We start from the raw sequence: 21,839 nt of genomic DNA on the forward strand, positions 1-21,839 counted from the left end.
AAGAGCTACGATCGCCTCCCGTCAGCATAAAGGTGCTTTCTCCTTACCATGTGGTAACCGCACGGGAAAGCCTCGCTTCTACATAAGGTTACTTCCACACGTTTATTCAGAGAAAACCTCGAGTGCCGTACATTTTCTCCAGTCATGAGAGACGTGAAGGTCGTTAACATTCAAAACACCGGCGAGCGCCGGCCCGAGAGGTCCGAGTCTCGGGGCGCTCAGACGCTGCCCACCTCGGCTCGGGCAGAGACCCAGGCGGGGACGGAGCAAAGGCAGAAGGACGCTGCCGTTCGTCTTTAAACAAATCCCCTGCACGAAGCGGGGCTCTGCCTGGATTTCCCCTTTATCGGGATTTTTTCGCTACGCTGTGGCGTATCTGTCCTGCGCTGACAGGCAGGTGACAAGCACGGGACAGGAGGGGAGGCCGTCCCTCGCGCAGGTTCACCGCTGCAGCGCCCGCAGACGTTGGGGACGTTCGCCACGGGCACGAGTTCCCAGCTGCTAAAATCCAGCTGCGACTTCACTAACGCTTTCCAAAAATGTACAGAGAATATGCCAAAACGAGTAAAGTGAAGACCTCTAAACCTCCGGAGCCCTACGGGATTTAGAGAAATCGAGGCCCGGGAATGACAAAACCATTTCGGAGGTGGAAGAAAAGCCCACGGTTTGTTAGCTGGGACGCGGGCGCGCGATCAGCTCTTTGTAAAGAGACGGAAATCCATACTGTATTCCAATTTGCAAGCGTAGGCAGAGAGGAATAACAGCCTAATTCATCGATTTTAGCGTAACGCAATTTCGTTGTAGATTAGATTGTGGAGAACTTGCTCAGGGTCCGAATTTGCGAATTGTTGGAATGTGAGGACGCCCTGGAGTACGGGGACCAGAAAGGCGCTCGGTACTGCCAGAACAGCCAGGCCATTCCACTTAGGCTGTGCTGTTACCTGCCAGGAAAAAACCTCATAGTTTCCTCCTGTTCTGTTCACTTCATCGAAATCCAGTAAAGGAATTAAATGAAGCGACACTATTATATACTGTTACCTAGATCTTGACCTAGTAATTGATTTGATATCCTTCTTGTCATCCTCTAGTTTCTTGTCCTCAGAAGACTTTGTGTCCTGGAGGTTTTCGTCTCCCTCGTCGTCAGATTTGATTTCGGAGCTGCCCGAAGAGACGCTCTGCCCTTGCAGTCCGGTCGGCATGCCTGCGAGAAAACACACGGACGAGCCGTCAAGCAGCGCCGAGGCCAACGCTCCGCGGCTGCGTCCTCTGTCCCCGGGGACGGGGGAGGCGCGGCGCAGCCCCGACGGCGGCAGAGCCAGGCCGGGGGGACGCAGCCCCTGCAAACGGGTCTCAGCCGCGGCTCCGAGGTTCCAGCTCCGCTCCTCTGCCTTTAGGGACAGATGAGGGTTCGGCGCGACAGCGGCTCCACGGTGCTGGAAGCCGTCCCCATGGCACCGGGCACCTCGCTCGGAGGCGGGGGCCGGCGCACGCCCCGGCCCTCACCCTCAGGGATTTGGGAAGAAAGCGAGACTTTGAACTCCCCGAGCAAATCCGATCGCTACGGCTGAAGCGCTGCACAGCCGCTGCCTGTCAGCAGGCGACGAGATGTGCATTTCATAAAACCCACAGAGCTTCTGCCCTTGCCCAGACCGGCGTTTCCAGCTGCAAGGCAGCTGCGGAAGGGGGCACGGGACAGCGAACCGCTACTCCTCTTCTTCAATCACAACATACCTTTTCCTTCACCTTAACAAAGGAATCTTTAATGCGCCGTTCTCAAAAGAATGAAAATACCGCGGCTGCAAGGAACGAGCAGGACCTCGTAAGGCATCGTTAACGGTTTAGGCTCTTTCTCCCACGCTTACAGGGGAGGTCCGGCCGCCTCTAGGGATAACGACAACCCCCCGACGGCCCCTGGGTTGGGTCACTCCAGGTCTGCTTCGTGACAGCCCCGCCGAGGAGTCCGCCGGGCTCAGGGCAGCGCAGCACCTCTGGGGAGCCAGGGAGAGGCAGCCCGGGGCCGTCCTGCCCGTGGGCGGAACTCGAAAGGCGGTGGGCAACCTGCGGGGCCGAGTCTCACCTTGAACTCCTTCTGATGCGCGTCCTGCACTGTTTTCTTGAGCTTAAAACTTTTTTTCTTAAACTTCTTTTCCTTAAGCCCTTCAACAGCTTTTTGGCGTGTGTCCTGCAGTGTTCTCTACACCCCTAATTTCGCTGCTTAAAGCAGTCCTGCTATCAAAACTCACCCTCGTTCTAATGACTGGAGAGTTTTGGGGGTTTCAGGGAGCGGAGCCCAACAAGCGAACAGGCTCTGCCCTGCTGCCCCGCCATGCCCTGCGCCGTGGCCCCAACACCCCCGCGAGCAGGAGCGGGGACGCCTCGTCCCTCCAGCCCGGCTCGCTGCCGTGCCGGCGGCGTGTCTGGGGATGCTCCGGGCCGGGCCGGGCCGGCCAGGCGGTACTCACCCCTGTACGGGTCCTGGGGCGGGTTCAAATCCGGGGACGTGGCGGACTGGACGGGCAGCTGGGGGACGGGGACCTGGTTTGGCACGAGCGAGTGGCTCCCGCGGAGGCTGACCCCGTCCTCACGGTGCGGTCCGACCTGCCGGGGAGAAGAGAGGCAGCGGTCGAGGCCGTGCGGTGCCGGACAGCCGGCCGAGCCCCGCGTCCCGGGGACGCCAGGAGAGGGTCGGGGGACGGCGAGCCGTGGCACGGGGCTGCGTTTCACTAGAGGGCGCAGACAGCCCGTAGAGCCGCGCCGTACGCGCCGTACGCGCCGTACACACCGCGCAGGCTGTCCGGGAGGAGGCTGCGCCGCGCGCCTCGTGACAAACACGGCCGAGCAGCTCAGGCAGGTAAAACGTCAAATTGTCTCCCAGGGTGCTGCAGCCGAGCGCACCGATTCCCACCCATCTGTCTTCTATCATGTCCGCCAACAGATCTGACAATTATCTTAATGCCCATATGCTTAATTGTGGGCTTCTCAATTCCCCCAGTGCTAGCGGAAATCCTGCAGGAATTTCAATTTGGCATTCGACTTTCATTTCGGGGGCTCAGATTCGCAGGCCTGCCATTTTCCGCCCCCCCCCCCCCCCCTCTTCCTCCCCCCCAACCTTAATGCCAGCTCAGCCGCTGACAGCGCGAGCGGCGGCAGCGAGCGGCGCGGCCCCCGCTCCCCCCCAACCGTCGCAACGTGGCACCTGCCTTTCCAAAACGAGGAGCCCCCGTCCAAATTAGCGCTCGCTGTATTTCATTAAGCACCGAGTCCCAAACCCGAAGGGGTACCATCCCTGCCAACGCCGTGACTCCGGGTAATATACCAATAAAGGTTTTATTAAACACTCCAGTAATGCCATCATCGGAGCTGACAGCGCGGGCGCGATGGAAACGCGTCCCTCCCTCCCCTCCACGCCGCTCAGACACACTCTGCGGAGCTCCTTCGTTAAATAACGGAGACCGCCGAGAAGAGTTACGCATCTGAAGAGCAAAACTGTCAGGAGCTGCAGGAGACTGTGATATAAAAGCACCCGGAGCGGTAACACCGGTGCTGCCTCCCCAGTCCCGCACGGCAGCTCCGAGCCGGAGAGGTACGGACGGACGTCTGTAGGGACAGACAGACAGACAGACAGACAGCCCATCCGGGCGGAAAACTCAGCGCTCCACCGCCTCCGGTGCCCGCAGCCCCTCAGGCTCGAGCGAAAGGGGCGATAAACCCGGCAGAGAACTGTAAATCGCTCTTTATTCTCCAAAAAGTAAGTACTCGAGCAGATAAAAAGACGGAGGGATGTTTCTAATCAGACTTACAAGATAATATAGGATAATTGTTAACAGCGAGTCGAGACCGCAGTACGAAAGATAAAAGGGAATCCTGCCAAGGGGAACTTGAGAAAATCTTCTACTACTAGCCGAAATGCAAATAACCGAAAGCAAGTGTAAAATAGCAGAGACAAAAACTCTCTCCTCATCGAGACGCTTTAATTTTTAAAACAGGAGGTACTACGAAAAGACTGAACCCGGCGTTATTTGGACCTGACGCCAAAGCTGGCCCCACCGTGAGCGGGGCTTTCACCCTGGCCACCTCCTCAAGTCCCCTCCCATCTATATTTTTCTACAAAAAGACAAAAACCATTCAGTTTTGAGGTCGACGAAGAACAAAGAAATAAGTGACACCGCTTCTGGTTGGCAACCAACCACCCCCCTTGGAGCAGAGCTCCCGAGAGCGGTTGGAAGCTGTGAAGGTGCTGAGATGGACACCACGGCTCGTTCTACCTCCTTGTGCTTTTCCCACCAGCCTCCCCGGGCTCCGTGCAGGACCTGGGCAGACAGACAGACAGACAGACCGACCCAGAGACAGCAAGCATTCCCTCCCGCTCCCACCCTGGAGCAGCCCACCTCCTCCCCTGGACCACCTCCGTTACTGGGCTACAGGAGATGCCTCCAGTTGGGTGGTCCAGCTTGAAGAGGGACAACCCGGCTCTCTTGATCACTTGGCCTGACTTCTTGAAGACTACCTCTTGTTGTACCATGTCAAGAAGCAGACGCGGTAATAATCGAAAGCTCATGATTTGGAGGATTTTTAAACTGAAGCGTTGAGTTCAGACGCCAAAAAAAAAAAAAAAGATGCCATAAAGTCACCACCGCTTTACCGCTGACATACTGATATAAAGTTTTATTTGTGTTTTTAAAATGGGTCCCAATAGAAAAAAGATTTCCTCGCATCTCTTCTCCTTTAGGTTCTCGAGAGATCTGAAGGTAACCACCTACGTTACGTCGCACAACTGAACGGTAAAAATTACCAATTCTTTCCTTCTCTTTTCCAACCCCACTATGTGCTCAATCGTGCTTGTTGCGATCCGCAGCTTCTTCTCCTGCCAACTGGCAAATTCCAGGCGAGCTCAGTGAGCAAGCCCAACCGAGGGCCATCCCCACACGGAAGAAAAACCATTTCTTATCCACTGGGATGGACTCCAAGCCCATTTTCCCCTCTCTCCGGGTGGGAGGCAGGCATCCCGAGACGGGATGGAGCTCAGGCTGGAGCCTCCTCTCACCCTTCATCGTCCCCGTGCCACAAGGAAGGGGCTGCTCCAAAACACCGCTGCTTCCCACCGCGACGGCTACATGAACCACCGCCGTGCAACGGCCTTTCCACAGCGTGTCTTCCTGGATAATTTACTCCTCCGCTTTCAATCGCTTGCGAGAAGATTCAGGCAGCCCCGCCACTTCGTTACCCCACTCTGAGACACGGAAAGACTTCAACTCCAACTCGACCCGGCTACAAACGCCTTTGAGTGTGCGTGTGTGCGCACACACACACACGTATCTGCAGCGAAAGGTCAAAACTAACCCACACCAAATAGTCTCCAGGGGCAGAGGACTGGTTTTCACCACGCCACCATGGGATGCTCTGTGCCACGCCGGTACCCAAACCACCGCTTTTACAGCAAACTCCAGATCTCGGATGTCCCCGAAAATAGGCTGGCCGCTTCCTTTTCTCCTTTAAACACCACCAGCGGCTTTCACCGGGAGCCCCGGACCTTCAAGAGCACCCACCACGCTGCCGAAGGCGGCTGAAACCCACCACCCGCCAGGGGAGGCAGGGTGGCGACCTACTGAAATAAAGCACAGGAGGCGGTAGGGAGCGAAAGCAGCAACGCCGGCGAGCGCGGGGCGCGGGCAGCTCCCGGCACCGCCGGCCACACAGGGGACGCTGCGTTTTCTGCCTCCCACTCCCTCCCCAGCCCGCAGCGCCGCCGGTCTGTCTCCTATCCAAACAACAGCTCTGCCCCGAGGTGGAGCGAAGATAGGCATCGTTCCCCCCAGCCCGGGAGCGTAGATGATAAATAATACTTATCTTTAGAAAATCAAACTCACTTTGAAGTTCTATTAATATTTTATTTATTCCCATCTCTTTAAAGAGCCACGTACTGCAGCACTCAGCAGACCAGAGTGGAAAAAATAAAACCGCAAAAAGAACAAATGCGAAAACGCGCACGGGAGGTACACGCCGGTTCTGCTGCCGATGTGCAAATCTCTGCTGTAACTTCCCCTTCGCGATCACCACCGCGGGCGCACACAGGGGCCCAAGCACACGTGTGCACGCTCATGTGGGAAGTCACAGAATCACAGAACGGTTTGGGTTGGAAGGGACCTTGAAGATCATCCAGTCCCCCCCCTGCCCTGGGCAGGGACACCTCCCCCCAGCCCAGGTTGCTCCCAGCCCCGTCCAACCTGGCCTTGAACCCCTCCAGGGATGGGGCAGCCACAGCTTCTCGGGGCACCCTGCGCCAGGGGCTCACCACCCTCACAGGAAATAATTTCTTCCAAATATCTCATCTAAATCTGCCCTCTTCCAGTTTGAACCCATTCCCAATTGTCCTATCACTCCATGCCCTTGGAAAAAGTCCCTCCCCAGCTCTCCTGGAGCCCCTTTAGGCACTGGAAGGGGCTCTGAGGTCCCCCTGGAGCCTTCTCTTCTCCAGGCTGACCCCCCCACCTCTCCCAGCCTGTCCTCCCAGCAGAGGGGCTCCAGCCCTCCCAGCACCTCCGGGGCCTCCTCTGGCCCCGCTCCAACAGCTCCGTGTCCTTCTGATGTTGGGGTCCTCAGAGCTGGACACAGTCCACACCAGTCGAGCTAATTCGGCAAAGGGAAGAACCATGAGAAGCCCCAGCCCTGTGAGGTTTTTTGGCTATTAAGGTTAAAAAGCTATTTTAGGCTATTTATCCTGGAAGATAAATAAATACCGGTGCAGAAAAGGCTGATCAAAACCAGAACAAGGATCAAAATGGTTCTGTGGACCTGAGAGCGCAGGTCTCTCTGGAGGGACACAGGTAGCGGGTTGATGGACATGGCATGAAAACCTGGAAAGACGATGTCCGATTTCACACTTGCATTAGTCTTTTTGCGGCATTTTAAAAACTTCAGCAGCTGGAAGAAGGCTAGACCTCGTCTTCTCTTACCTTTGCATTTTCATTTTTATATACGGCAGCAGGTATTCGGCACAGCCGTCAGGTTTTTCTGGTTACGCTACTCTGTGCGTACTCCGCATCCTCTGCGCTATCTATACACCCATCAGGAACGGGAAGACTTTTTTTTTTAAAAAAAAAAAAATACGTGGGAATTAATTCTTGACTACTCAGCATTTCACGATGGAGATGTACACCTGTGGTTACCCCAGACAAAGAACACAACGCCGGGATGCTGGAAAAGAATTCCCGGTTTCACCTCTGTTCCACAAAGTGTGTTTTCCCTTCTTTTTTTTTTTTTAAAAGTTACTCTTCTGCTGCCGAAGATGCTTTTTTCATCAATGGCAAGAGGTACCGCACTGAACTTGGCAGTTTTTCAGTCCTTATGAAGATCACCCCCCCAGAGCAGGCTGGTGGCCACAGCCACCCCTTCACTGGTCCAGGGGCGGGTGCACAGTGCGGCTGGGAGCTGGGACAGCAGGAGGCCGGGGCCAGGCTCTCGCCTCCCCTTCAGCCAGAGCAACCCAGGACTTTTCTCCAGGAGGAGAGTTTCCCCGGCTCCCTGTTGAGGATGTATATAAATCGCTCCCCTCAAGAAGTGAACCCCTGCTCTCCAAATGTGCCTTCCCAGCCACTGCCGGGGGGGCCAGCGGGAACGGGGGCTCCACGAGGAATGGGATCCAGGAGGAATGGGGGGCCAGGAGGAACGTGGTTCCACAAGGAATGATATCCAGGAGGAACAGGGTCCAGGAGGAAAGGGGCTCCAGGAGGAATGGGGCTCCACGAGGAATGGGATCCAGAAGGAATGGGGCTCCACGAGGAATGGGATCCAGGAGGAATGGGGCTCCAGGAGGAATGGGAGCCAGGAGGAACGGGGTCCAGGAGGAACGGGGCTCCAGGAGGAATGGGATCCAGAAGGAATGGGATCCAGAAGGAATGGGGGGCCAGGAGGAACGTGGTTCCACAAGGAATGGGATCCAGGAGGAACAGGGTCCAGGAGGAAAGGGGCTCCACGAGGAATGGGATCCAGAAGGAATGGGGCTCCACGAGGAATGGGATCCAGGAGGAATGGGGCTCCAGGAGGAATGGGAGCCAGGAGGAACGGGGTCCAGGAGGAATGGGGCTCCAGGAGGAATGGGATCCAAGAGGAACAGGGCTCCAGGAGGAATGGGGGGACAGGAGGAACACGGTTCCACAAGGAATGGGATCCAGGAGGAATAGGGCCCAGGAGGAATGGGGACTCTAGGAGGAATAGGAGCCAGGAGGAACGGTGGTCCAGGAGGAAGAGAGGGCCAGGAGGAACGGGGCTGTAGGGCACCAGCCACCCACCCCGCATCACCCACCTCCATGTGCGGCAGCACGCGTGGGGCCACCTGCCACTGCGGACACACCAGGAAGATGCTCAGTTTTCAGTAAGCATAACAAGAAACCGTGCCTGCGCGGTGACCAGACCCCCGCTGACACTGAACCTGTCCCGGTGCCTCTGACCCGTGCCCTCCCCGTGGACCTCCAGCTGCCCCCGCCAGCGCCGAGCGCTGCATTCCCTACTGAACCACCTCGGGCTCTCCCTCTCTCTCTGCGTGTCCCGTGGGTGACGACGGCAACGTCACCCCCCAGAGCAAGGAAAGCCCGACCTGGCCCAGAAGTGACTCCGGAGCGCTGGCAAGGAACGGCCACGCCAACGTTCCTTTTATCGCTTTTGAAGCCGCGGCACGGGAAGGAGCAGCCGTAAGCCCTAAAAACCAGAGAAAGGATTCCCACGGCACCCCCTTTCTTACAGTCAACCCCTCTCGGGCGGAGAGGCGGTCCTGGCACGCACGGCTAAGTCGCGAAATACAAAGGGAAAACTGTCACCTACAGCCTGGATGGCGACTTCAGGCTACGGATAGGAAGGGATTCTTCCTCCCTTGCCAATACGATGAAGAAACGCACCCAAGCAACGGGCTTTGCCCTTTTAAAAATGACGACCTTGTGTTATCCAATTAGATAAATAAAAACATGCGGCAGGGAAGTTGTAAGGTGATGCATGTTAACACGTGTTCAATATTGTCAAAATTTATAAGTCTGACAGAAAGCAGATTTGCGCAAAGCCCTTATAAACCTCTACCGCTATATTAAAAAGGGAACGGCACAGGGCACTCCGACACAAATGGTCTCTCACTGTATGTGTGTATTATTGGTCCAAATTATTCACTCTTATTTAACTGCACCGAAGTCTTTCATCTCCATGCTATACAATAATAGCTTCCATATGACCGGTGGCTTGGCTATAAATAAGATCAAAAGCAAAAGAAAGGATTTAATAAAAAAAAAAAAAAAAAGAGAGAGAGAGAGAAAGACATTAAGAGTGGCATTAAATCAGGACAAAAGCAAAGTTCACTTTTTTTTTTTTTTCTGCAGAGAGAAAAAAAAAAAAAAAAAAAAGTAGCGCGGAGTCCTAAGCAGCTCGCCAAATATCTTCCGAAAGGGCCGTTTGGAGCCAGTTGTGTGCAAAAGCCATTTAAAGGGAGCTGGAAGTGGCAGGGGCGGCCTCCGCCGTTCAAAGGAAGGGGAAGAAGACGACGGAGGAAAACAAGCGCAAGCGCCACGTCTCCCCGCGAGGCCGGCAGGGCGGCGCGGGGCCAGGGGAACGCGCGGTGCGGCAGCACCCGCGGGCGGCCGGGGCTCCCCGTGCCCGGCCGGAGCGGGGTTGGCCACGGCTCCGGGCGCCGGAGGGGTGGGAAGGGGCACGCGGTGGCCCTCCCGCCCCTGCGCAGAGCGCAGCCCACCGCCACGTCCCCGTCCCCGCCGGCGGCCATCATTCGGCACGAGGTCCCCCACGCTTCGCCGGCTTTGCTTTTCCCACCACGGGAGATAATCGGAGTATTTTAAGGGAAAGCAAACGGCGGCCACCTATTATGGAGAGAAGTGGGTTGCCATGGCCGGCGGAGGGGAGTCGCTCGAATAATCCCCCCAATTTCTTTCCAACAGAGGTGATTATTCATTTAAGCATTGGCTAAATCCGCAGATATAAAGGGTCCTAAAGTACAGGATTAAGAATATTAACTCTTCTGCACCCAACGGCCGGGGAAGGGAGGGCAGGAGACCACGCCGCAAGCCGGTCCGCACGCCGGTTTTCGGTCCCCAGCTCCCGACGACGGGGGTCCCGTCCCCCAGCATCAGGCGGCTGAGCATCCTCGCTGCCCCCTTCCTCCCCGCTCCGCACCTCCGATTCCCGCCCTGCGCCGAGGAGCCCGCCGGTCCATCGCCGCGCCGGCCGGGCGCAGCTCGCAGGCAGCGAAACCAAACCCGGGAACCCCAAAACGAGGGGGTTTTAACCCTGTGCCTAATTAGCCCGTTCCGAATGAATGGAGCCATTGTCGGGAGGACAACGCTTTCCAGAAAAGGTGTCGTTTAAATATCGGTCAGCGGTTTCTCTCCTGCCCAAAATGAAGTTTATAGCTCTAAAATCATTTAAAAATATGATAAAGGCTGTAATTGCGCCGCATTAGGAATGTCAACCAATTAGGCGGAAAATGGGGCTATACAAAACCCGGCACTGGTGCTGTTACGTCAGACTCCATTCCACTAAGGTCATTCTGTCCAGGTTTGGGTTGTTTTGTTTTGTTTTGTTTTGTTTTGTTTTTTTTTTAAATTTATATTATACCTGCTAACTAAAAACCACAGTCAGGCAAAACAAACCACAGACGCAGCAGCTACGACCGTGCTAAAAATTAAAAAGAGAAAAAGACAGCGAGACGAAAGGGCAAGAGCCAAATTTTGTCTTTCAAATAACGCCAAGTCGCTCGACTCGTTGTGTTTATGTACGAATGACATAACCGAATTACTTCATGAGCTGCTACTTTAATTCCTAGGGGTGGAAAATTCCGTCAGTTAATTTAATGTGGATGTTAAAAAAAAAAACAACCCCAAAACCCAACAAATCCCCACAAACACGCTCTCTTCCTGCGGGCGCGCGCACAGGACGGCTGACGGGCTTCTCGGCGCTCCCTCAAAAATAACAATATTTTAATATTGTTTAATATATTAAATATTGTTATTTATGTTTAATATATTAAATATTGTTATTATTTAATAATAACAATACACACCAATTTCTGGTTTATAACGATTTTCATCGATACCTTTGTGTGCGGCCACAGAAGAAACGCGTGTCTGCTAAGATTCCTGCGGAAAAGTTAAGAGTTTTGCCGGTTTCTACAATTCCACTGGAAACGTCGCGATAAAATCCCCGCAATCCGCGTAACCTCCGAGATAACGGGGGCTGCGGAAAGCCAGGAAACTCACAGCGAAAGCTGAAAATATACGCTGAGCTCATGCCCTCGAGAGACGGAGCTGGGCAGATCACATCGACCCAAACGCCAAGTTTTTATACCTTGACACGCGACTTCGCAAATTTTGGCCCGAAAGACCCGTTTACGGAGACAGAAAGGTTATGAGCAGTCTGCGCCTGAGGGCTGCGATTTAAGAAATAGCTTTTTCCAAGGGCACGTGGGGATAGGACGAGGGGGAACGGCTTCAAACTGGAAGAGGGGAGATTTAAATTAGACATTAGGAGGAAATTTTTCACTCCGAGGGCGGTGAGCCCCCGGAGAGGTGGGAGATGCCCCATCCCTGGAGGGGTTCAAGGCCGGGTTGGACGGGGCTGGGAGCAACCTGGGCCGGGGGGAGGTGTCCCCATAGCAGGGGGGTCGGAGCTAGATGGTCTTCAAGGTCCCTTCCAACCCAACCCGTTCTAGGATTCTATGAAATATCCCTAATTCGAGACTTTCCCGCTGCCCTTCTCCTGGCTGCGGGTGCTGCAAGGCAGCGGAGGAGGCAGCTCCTGCGGGCTGCGGCCGCTAAACCAGTTTGCCGCTGAACTGGTATCAAACGCACCGTATTTGTGACCGGTGTGAAGCAACGCGCGGCCGCTCGCTCGCTCACGGCGCAGGGGGAATCAGAAACGGGACATCAGCAAGTGCCGGGGGCCCCGCTAAAAATTAGTAAATGCTTAAACGCGCTCCTGACTGAGCCGCTAATAAAAAAAAAAAAAAAAAAAAGGCGAAGGAAAGTAAAATAAGAACTCCCTTTTAAGCCGCGGCTGTAAAGCTGTCCCCGCTCCACCACGAGCGGAGCGCTCCGTCCCCAGCGCCGGCAGCATCGCACCCGCTGCGTCGCACCCAGCGCTGCCCGAGCTCTGACGGGCAGAAGAGGGGCACATCTGCTGCTGCTGCTGCGCGAGGCAGAGCAGGCAGGGAGCGGGCAGGGAACCGGCAGGGAGCAGGCAAGAAAAGCAGGCAGGGAGCAGGCAAGAAAAGCAGGCAGGGAGTGGGCAGAGAGAGCAGACAGGGAGTGGGCAGAGAGAGCAGGCAGGGAGCAGGCAAGGAGTAGGCAGGGAGCAGGCAAGAAAAGCGGGCACAGAGCGGGCAGGGAGAGCAGGCAGGGAGTGGGAAGGGAGCAGGCAGGGAGTGTGGGCAGGGAAAGAGCAGGAAGCAGGCAGGAAGAGAGGGCAGGGAGTGGGCAGGGAAAACGAGCAGGGAGTGTGGGCAGGGAGTGGGCAGAGAGAGCAGACAGGGAGCAGGCAAGGAATAGGCAGAGAGTAGGCAAGAAAAGCAGGCAGGGAGCAGGCAGAGAGAGCAGGCAGGGAGCGGGCAAGAAAAGCAGGCACGGAGTGGGCAGGGGGAGCAGGCAGGATATGTGGGCAGGGAGCGGGCAGGGGGAGCAGGCAGGAAATGTGGGCAGGGAGCAGGCAGGGAGAGAGGGCAGAGAGAGAGGGCAGGGAACAGGCAGGGAGAGAGGGCAGAGAGAGAGGGCAGGGAGCAGGCAGGGAGAGAGGGCAGAGAGAGGGCAGGGAGCAGGCAGGGAGAGAGGGCAGAGAGAGAGGGCAGGGAGCAGGCAGGGAGAGAGGGCAGAGAGAGAGGGCAGGGAGCAGGCAGGGAATGTGGGCAGGGAGCAGGCAGGGAGAGAGGGCAAGGAGTAGGCAGGGAGAGAGGGCAAGGAGTAGGCAGGGAGCAGGCAGGGAGAGAGGGCAAGGAGTAGGCAGAAAGCAGGCAGGGAGCAGGCAGGGAGAGGGCAGAGAGAGTGGGCAGGGAGCAGGCAAGGAGTAGGCAGGGAGCAGGCAAGGGGTAGGCAGGGAGCAGGCAAGAAAAGCAGGCACAGAACGGGTAGGGAGTGGGCAGAGAGCGGGCACAGAGCGGGCAGGGGGAGCGGGCAGGCAGTGGGCAGGGAGCAGGCAGGCAGTGGGCAGGGAGCAGGCAGGCAGCGCGCGGAGGTGCGCGGTGGGCACAGCCGCTTCCACCAGCGCTCCCTACAAGTTTCCGGTCCATACCTCCCACTGCTGCTTTATTTACTGCAGCTGGCCGGCCTTTTATAGCCTGTTTCATGTATTAAAATTCAAATGTGGAAAACATTACCAGTATCCTCCTTGAGGTTTTTTGGGGGTTTTTTGGTGGCTTTTTTTTTTTTTTTTTTTTTTCGGAATTTTTTTCCCCCCTTCAACTTCCTTTTCAGCGTGGAATGTATCAAATGGTCAAAGGCTAACTTCAGACTGACTCCACTCAAAAACTATTTCCTTTGTTCTTATGTTTTTCCTTCAAAATTCATCCCAGTTTTCCAAAAGAAATTATCGGGCCCGACTCCTTCGCCCAAGTTACGGTTTCAGACAGTGAGTAATGCTGCCGGGGACCGCGGCAGACTCCGCTTTTCGCAGAAACGTCCCCGTTTTGGTTGCAGCATCCTCCTCCCGCTCCCGCTCCATCACCTTCCTCTCTCATTTATCCCTCTCTTTGCTTATTTAGCGAAGTCCAAATAAAACCAGCCAGACCCCACCGCTCGCCGTTTCCCCTTAAAAAAGTACAAGTTTTTTCCCCTTAAAAAAAAATACAAAAATACACCTTCCTAAAAATACAAAGGCATTTCGCGGATGCGCGACACCGGCACTTCCATTTCACGTTGTTGCCGCTTTTCTTTTTGGGTTTTTGTTTCAATCTTAACTTCACCTACATCTGGTATTGAAGCGAGGAGCACATATTTATGGAACAAACTGTCTCTGAAGCGATGCCCTGGGTGCGTGTTGCATCAGTTTAACATATGCAAAGCGAACAAAGCTACAAAAAAATTAAACTCTCTTCTCTTGATTGAGAGCAGATATGCAGAAACAGTTGTAAGTCACAGATCTGGCTTTTAATAAAGCCAGATTTCTTCATTAAAAGCAGTATTGTTTAAACACTGGAGGAAAAAAGAAAAAAAAAAAAAAAAGCTTTGTACCAACTCAAATCTTAGATTATATGTATCCCAAGTGTATTTAACATATTACCTGAGGCCAAGCTAAATTACAATCTAGAATTTCCTTTTGTGAACTCTCAGCGACTGCCGCGGAGAGCGAAACGATGTCTGGTTCATGCTAATTTTATTGGGGAAGGGGAGAGGAGATGGATTTCACCGAGCTGCTGAAAAAAGCATCTTTTTACCTCTCGGAGCCTTTCGCCAGCCCATTTTCAGTTAACACTTCACATTTTTTTGGGGGGGGGAATCGGCAAATGGCGCGGGCTCAGTCGTGGCTTTTAATGCTCTTTTACCCACGACAGAGTCGCTTTTTAGCGCCATTTAACTTCACGAGGAGCAGAGCCTGTGGCCAAACTGCCCCAATAAGGAAACAAACGCAGCCCACCCCTCCTTATTCTCCTTTCTCAGGTGCTTCATTTCAACAACTGAAGTTACATTTTACCAACCCGAAGCAACGGAAACTACGGGTAAATTACGGAGCTCATATTGTGCGCGGGGAAGTTTGAAGGGGAGGTGGGTTTGGGCGAGGGTAGTTGGGTGGAGGATACCTAAAAAGGCACCTTTTTCTCGCCGGAGGGAAGCAGGAGGCGGCTGGGATGTTTCGATTTCCCTACGAGAAGGCAGAGCTGCCGCGGGAAGGCTCCGGAAGGTGCTCAGACCTGATCCCTCGGCTGGAGACGGAGCGCGCCCGGGGCTGCGGAGCCGTCCCCGAGGCGGGATGGAGAGCGGCCGAAAGGCCTCGGCCGGGCTCGGGAACGGCCCCGCGGAATGAAGCCCCGCTCCCAGCACCGCCGCAGGCTCATTATTTTATAATCACCTAAGCGACCATCGCGCCCGCGCCGAGCGCGGGGGCATCCCCTGCGCGCAGCAGACCGGGGGACGCGGTAATTATCAAATAATTGGCCACCAGAAGAAGCTCCTTCCTTCCCCTTGCAGTCGCCTCACACTCGGGCATCAAAGTTTTCCTTTCTTTTCTTTCTTTCCCCTTTTTCTTCCCTCGCAAAAAAAAAAAAAAAAAAAAAGAAAAAAAAAAAAGGAGGAATCCTGTCTGAATCCTGTCAAATAAACCTCTAAATGTTTGCATTTTCCATATGATGCCTAATCCTATTTGGAATGCTTCTGAACATTTGGCCTTGATTACATCTTGGAGCAATGAATTTCACAGGTCATTGTGCCTCGACTAAAAAGTATTTCTTTTTGTCGGGTTCACTGAATGTCCCCTTGTTCTTTAATTATAAGGCGGGATGAATAGGAGAGCGAGATTTACCTTCTCTATGCTGTCCATTATTCCCCGTACCTCTATTATGTCTCCTCTTATTCATCCCCTTTCTAAACAAAATCACCGCAATCTGTTCAACCTCCCCCGCCACGAAAATCCTCCCATGCTTGCAACCATCCCCGCTGCTCGTCCCCCAACTCCTCCTCGTTCCGCTAGGCGGTTTGGAGATGGGGAAACCAAAACAGAGCCCGGCTGCGGGGAAGGCAGACGCACGCATGTACCTACATGGAAATACCCGACGCGTACAGTGCCACCCCATCGCTTCTGGTGCCCTTTCTCGTGCGCTTTTTCAATTCAACGGGGTTTTGGTCTTGTTTTCGGGGCTTCTTGCGCGCCGAGGAGAAATTCCCACGCACCTCGAGCAGGGGCATACGCTCTCCCCTCCCTATACGTCTATGGCGAATTGCAATTCTTTCTCCTGATGTGGCCTGCCTTGCCCTCCGCGCCTGGCATGAGCGCGGGGATCGCGGGCGGTCCTCCCCAGCGCCGCCCAGCACCCAACGGGCCACGCATCTGTCGGGTCCCTTCCTCTTTCCACGTATTTTCCCCTCGGCTTAATTAACCTCAAGAGCTCGAACCATCCGAAAATACTGCCGGCTAACTCCTCCTTCCCTTCCTCCGTTCCACGCGCGAGCAAGCAACGCTATTTCAGGGACGAGATGTGGCAGTGGAAAGCCGAACGCCTTTCAGTCCTGGCGAAGACTGCGCTGATCTCGTTTCGCTCTGCGCGTGCGCAACTGCGCCGCTTCCTAACCCAGAACCGCCGTTCCTCAGCGCCACCGGACCGCTATTTTATCATTAACTTCTGCTGAGGGACTTGAAGATTTCCCTATTTTTTTTTCTGATATATTAAAAAAGAAAAAGATGGAAGAGACGCTAAAAACTGCACCCAGCTTCCCAAGGGAGTGGGGGGGTCCCCACGAAACACAACGCCACCGAAAGCCCTTTGAAAGCAAAAAATGGAAAAGCATTTCAGGACCTGGGTAGGGGCAGGGACTTCCTGCTCACCTGGCCCGGGAACCAAAGAATAAACGAAGCCCCAAAGATTTCACCCCCTCTCATTACCCCCCTGCACACACCTGCTGTGTGTCTGCCCTCCTGCCATGGCACCGCTCTCACCCCACGCTCCTGCCCCACTCTCACCCCACGCTCCTGCCCCGCTGCCGTGGAGCATCTCTCACCCCACGCTCCTGCCCCGCTGCCGTGGAGCATCTCTCACCCCACGCTCCTGCCCCGCTGCCATGGAGCATCTCTCACCCCACGCTCCTGCCCCGCTGCCGTGGAGCATCTCTCACCCCACGCTTCTCCCCTCCTGCCATGGGACTGCTCTCACCCCATGCTCCTGCCCCACTGCCATGGAGCATCTCTCACCCCACGCTCCTGCCCCGCTGCCGTGGAGCATCTCTCACCCCACGCTCCTGCCCTGCTGCCATGGAGCATCTCTCACCCCACGCTCCTGCCCTGCTGCCACGGAGCATCTCTCACCCCACGCTCCTGCCCCGCTGCCACGGAGCATCTCTCACCCCACGCTCCTGCCCTGCTGCCGTGGAGCATCTCTCACCCCACGCTCCTGCCCCGCTGCCACGGAGCATCTCTCACCCCACGCTCCTGCCCCGCTGCCGTGGAGCATCTCTCACCCCACGCTCCTGCCCCGCTGCCGTGGAGCATCTCTCACCCCACGCTCCTGCCCCGCTGCCACGGAGCATCTCTCACCCCACGCTCCTGCCCGCTGCCGTGGAGCATCTCTCACCCCACGCTCCTGCCCCGCTGCCACGGAGCATCTCTCACCCCACGCTCCTGCCCCGCTGCCACGGAGCATCTCTCACCCCACGCTCCTGCCCCGCTGCCACGGAGCCACTGCTCCCCATACACCACGGCAGCGGCTGCCGGTGAGTTCTCGGAGCTCCCGCGCCCTCAGCCAGCCGCGGCTCCGCCGGCAGGGCTGGTTAGGGATGGCGGCGGCAGAGCCCGGCAGCTCGGTCCCGGTGGGGAGCGCCGTGCCAGCTGCGCCGAGGGCACGGGCCGGGACAAGCAGAGACGGGCGCGCTCGCCGCCATGGGAGCGGAACGCGCGCAGGCGCATTTGCAGCTGTACAACGGCTCCCGCCTCCACCCCGCGCCGATCGCTCCCCCCGTGAAATGGCACGCTTGCATCGCTGCCCACCGCCTCCGAGAAGCCGCAAACCCTCGCGGACCCCTACACCCATCCACCCCCCTCCCCGAGCCCGCGGCGTCGGTTAGTTTTTCGCCCCGGCGAGTCCCCCGGCTTACCATGAGCGAGTGCCGGTTGGCGGAGAGCAGCCCGGTGCCGTAGCCGGACCCCAGCCCGGCCATGGCTCCGTTGTGCGACGGCCCTATCAAGCCGTGCATGTCGGCGTGGCCCCCCGGCATGGCGGTGGCGGGCCCCACCGCGTGGTTGCGCAGGACGTGGATGGCGTCGTCCAGTCTCTCCAGGCGGTCCTCGATCCGGCTTTGCTGTTTTGGGTGCGAGAAACAAAGCGGGAAGAGCATGAGCAGGCGCGCAGGGCTGCCCAGCGCCGGGCACGAGGCGCTGCCGCCGGTGGGCATGGGGCGCGCGGGGGCACGGTCACTGACAGCCACGTCCTTCCTTCTCAACCCCTTGGTGTTTTTTTTTGTTTGGTTTTTGTCTTTTTTTTTTTTTTTTGGTTGGTTTTGGCTTATTTATTTATTTTCTTTCTTTCTTTTTTTTTTTTTTTTTTTGGAAAGGAGTGATTTTTGTTTCCCTCGGGCCATGTTTAGAGTAGCGTTGCGGGGAAGGAGAGAGCATGGTTAACACGAGTACAGCTTTGATTTTCATGGGCAAAACAGGTTCAATGATTCCTCATGAACATAATCATTACAGTACATATGTTGCCCTCTATGTCTTTGAAAAGTTTTAGCGATACTTAAAAAATAATAATAATAATAATAAAAAAATAATAAAAAAAAAAGAAGTAGAAGTAAAGAAACAAATATACCTCTAATTGTAATCAATCTCTGACCGGGATTTTCCTCCCCCCACCTAATCCCAGGATCACACACAAAGAGAGAAAGAGAAACTACCGGGTCCTGCAGTCCCTCGCTGCTAGTTGGATATTTTCCCTACAGATACGCATCCCGAAATCACTTTTTATCGCTGGTAAAAGCAGCAATAAGTACTCCTCCCTCACTGAGCATCTCATGGCCGGTGAGCCACGCAGCAACGATTAGCAGGGGGAGCCGAGGGCCGCGCGCCCGCGCGGGACGGACCCTCGCCCCCCAACTTCTCCCACCATCCCGCCCCCTCCCCAGCCCTGGGGAGAGCCTTCGGGAACCCTGACCGCCGCTTTCCCGAGCCTCTGCCCCCCAACCCCGCGCTCCTGCTCAGCCAAAAACCAGCCCGCGAGGCGTGCCGCCGGCAGGGCGAGCAGGAGGAGAAGCCACGGGCTGCAGGGAATAGCGACCTGGAGGCTTCCCCCCCGCCTGTGCCGCAGGCTGCTCCGCCAACGGAGGGACCCGTGTCTGCGTGTCACGCTCTGGGGACGAGCCACCGCGGGGGCCGCTGCCCGCGGAGCCCCCCCCGCAGCCCCTGCTCCGCTTCCCGCGAGCCCCAGCGCACCCCAAGCCTTCGCTTTTTAATAAAATACGAAACGGGGGAGCTCAACGGGACGGCCCCCGTGCACCGGGGAACCTCAGCTGCAAAAATAATCCGGGAGAGCTCATGGATCTCTCCAGCAAATCTCCGAAGCGACCCCGCTGCTCTCCACGAAACAAAATGAACTAAAAAACCTCCAGAAGAGAGAGAGCCTAGAAAATATCGCAGTCAACCGCGAGAGGGATTTCTGGATGGGGGCAGGGGGGGGATAACAGTCCGGGCTAATTCCCGACTCTGGCAAACTTCTAACGAAGCCAAGAGGACGGCTGCATCGCCCCGCACGAGGGGGGCTGAGCTCGGCGCCCTCGGCAATCGCCCCGTTGCTTCTTTTTTTAAGGCAGCTTTTAAGTCCTAGCCCTATTTATTTTCCACCTGACGCTACGTCAGGCGTTTCCCACCGGTTAGCGAACCCCCCCGACCCCCCCCCCCAGAAGAGCGAGACAGAGGACACGCTGCATTCTCTACGGTTCTTCTCTGTCTCCCCGTGCTTTCGGCCAGCTCCAGCTCTTCCTGAATCTTTCCATCAGGAAAGGTAACCGACATCCCTTTAACCCTCTCTGCCACGTGAGCGTTCAGGACCAGTTGGCCCCGGTGAGCTCAGCCCGCCGGTTTTTCCCAGGGAGAGGACCCCCGACTGTCACCGCCGCGCCGCCCGCGCTCCCTCCCTCCCTCCCTCCCGCCCCGGGGCCGCCGGACGCGCCATCCGGCGTGACAGCCACCGGCGCCTTCCGACTCCCCTTTTCCATCTCTTCCGCCTGCCTGCTCATCCTCCCCCCCTCTCACGGCGGTCCTCCCGCCCCTTTCCAGTGGATTCCAACTCGGCATCCCCTGCCAAAGAGGAGAGCCCGGCCGGCGGCAGCTGCAGCCGCACCACCGATCTCGAGCGCGGGGCACCCACGATACCAATTTAGAGGTGGTAAAAATCAAGTCCGAGGGCATAGCGGTCACTAACGAAATGAAAACCTGTGTGAGAAGAATGGATGAGAAATGGAAAGAACAGCAAGTAAAATACTGAGGCAGAGGAGGTCACTAATCAAAACATACCAAAGAGTGTAAGGGACCTTCATAATTGGGAGATGATGACGCTTGACCTCCATTTCTAGACCAAACAGCTGTGCCTGCTAATAGTAAAATTGGAATTACCATTAGAACTATGCAAACAAAAATGTCTTTCAAACTTTTTGGACAGTTTTGTAGACATGTAAATGCCGTATTCCAGATAGACTATAGAGCAGACATATGGAGAACTTCCAAAATACACACGGATGAAAAAAAAAAAAAAGAAAAAAAAAGAAGGTATTTTGTAGCAAAGCACGTAGATGCAGGCCACAAAGTTCCCCCCGGCTGCTCCTCGGCATAGAGGGCTGCATTCATTCCTCCGGCAGCTGGAGCTGCCAGAGGCTCCGGGAGAAGGGGACGTCTCGGCGGTGGAAGGAGCAGCAGCGCTGCCGCAGGGCGCCGCGGGGCGGCCGGAGCCCGGCGCGAGCCCAGCACAGACCAGCCCATTCTCCTAACCTGCCTTCCAGACACAGGCGGTGCCACCGCTTACGTCGTCCTCCCCCCCTCCCCCTCCCCAAATTTACAAAATCTTTTTTTAAAAAAAAAAAAAAAAAAAAAAAAAAGAAGTCAGTAAAAGCACTGCACACAACATTCACGTATACGCTCGATAAGGTTTGCGCTCTCTTTGGGCAGATTATTTGCTTTGGCCCGCTAAGACCGCCAAAGGTCTGACCGAAAAACCTTCTGGTTTGTATCCGCCGCTCTAAATCTGTTCCTGCTGCTGCGGGAAGAAAAGGGCTCCTGCTCTCCAGCAGCAATTTCTAAGGAAAAATTTGCCCTTGTGAAAGAGGCAAACAAGGGAAAAAGAAGGGTTTTGTCAAGCATTTTCCCGACAGCTTTTTTATATATATATATATATATATATATATAGCGCGATGCTTAGACAATTTATAATGTTCTTTTGAACGAGCGATCTTCTTGCATGATCTCGGAAAACGGGGTTAAGGATTTGTGATGGAAATATTAGGATTTTAATCGCGTTGTCTACACTGAGCGGCATTTGCTTGGACGGAGACGGGCCAGGGGGGAACTCATGGCGGGTTTGGTTAAGCTCTCACAGTTAAGATTTTTTTTGTTTTTTCTTTTTGTCTCATAAAAGTCATAATTATGCCAGTTCTAATTAAAACTTAAATCTTCCCTTTTCTGGTCCCTGCGGAGCTTTTAGTTGAGGTTTTGCTCCAGCAACGAGCAGCGATCTTTACTTGCGAAATAATTTTTTAAGTAGCCCTCGATATCCTCGAGGGGAAGCGTTTTGCACGCTAAACGCTTTCAGCTCTTATTTAAATGCACTTATACTCCTTATTTTTATTTACTTTGACACTCGGTTCTCCCTATTTACCCGGTGGAGCCTGCGGAAAGCAACGCAGCCCACATTAGTACGGGATTTTCCCATACTCCGGCCCCTTCCGTGGGGAAGGAGGGCAGCGCCTCGCTGGGAGAAAGGCGGCCCCACCGCCGGGAGTGCTACACCTCGGGGGGAGTCCGGGCAAAATAAGGGCAGAAAGTCCTCTTCTGAGGTGTGAGACCCCCTCCCAAAGCTGCCACAGCCTCCCCTCTCTGGCCCCCAGCCCCTGCTAGGGGCGGCTTTGCGGGGAGGTTGGTAGGCTGGCTGTCACCCCGGTGTTACGCGCTCCTTCACAGCA

At 55.5% G+C, this 21,839-nt stretch overlaps 1 protein-coding gene across 14 annotated transcripts in view; it reads right to left on the minus strand.

Annotated features, from left to right (window-relative positions):
* The window catches only part of TCF4 (transcription factor 4), a 239,753-nt gene that overhangs the window by 2,447 nt on the left and 215,467 nt on the right, over nt 1–21,839 (minus strand). For 6 of the 14 annotated variants that reach the window (XM_082497060.1, XM_082497061.1, XM_082497053.1 and 3 more), the window contains 4 exons: nt 20,182–20,258; nt 17,775–17,978; nt 2,463–2,598; nt 1,039–1,201 (listed from right to left, as the gene is read on the minus strand). In XM_082497060.1, the coding sequence (XP_082353186.1) occupies nt 1,039–1,201; nt 2,463–2,598; nt 17,775–17,978; nt 20,182–20,258 (580 nt within the window). The remainder of the gene's footprint in view (nt 1–1,038; nt 1,202–2,462; nt 2,599–17,774; nt 17,979–20,181; nt 20,259–21,839) is intronic. The other 8 variants (XM_082497063.1, XM_082497059.1, XM_082497056.1 and 5 more) reach the window with 4 other exon arrangements.

The sequence above is a fragment of the Vanellus vanellus genome (genome assembly GCF_965231255.1).
Source record: "Vanellus vanellus genome assembly, chromosome: Z".
Classification (NCBI taxonomy): Eukaryota; Metazoa; Chordata; class Aves; order Charadriiformes; family Charadriidae; genus Vanellus; species Vanellus vanellus.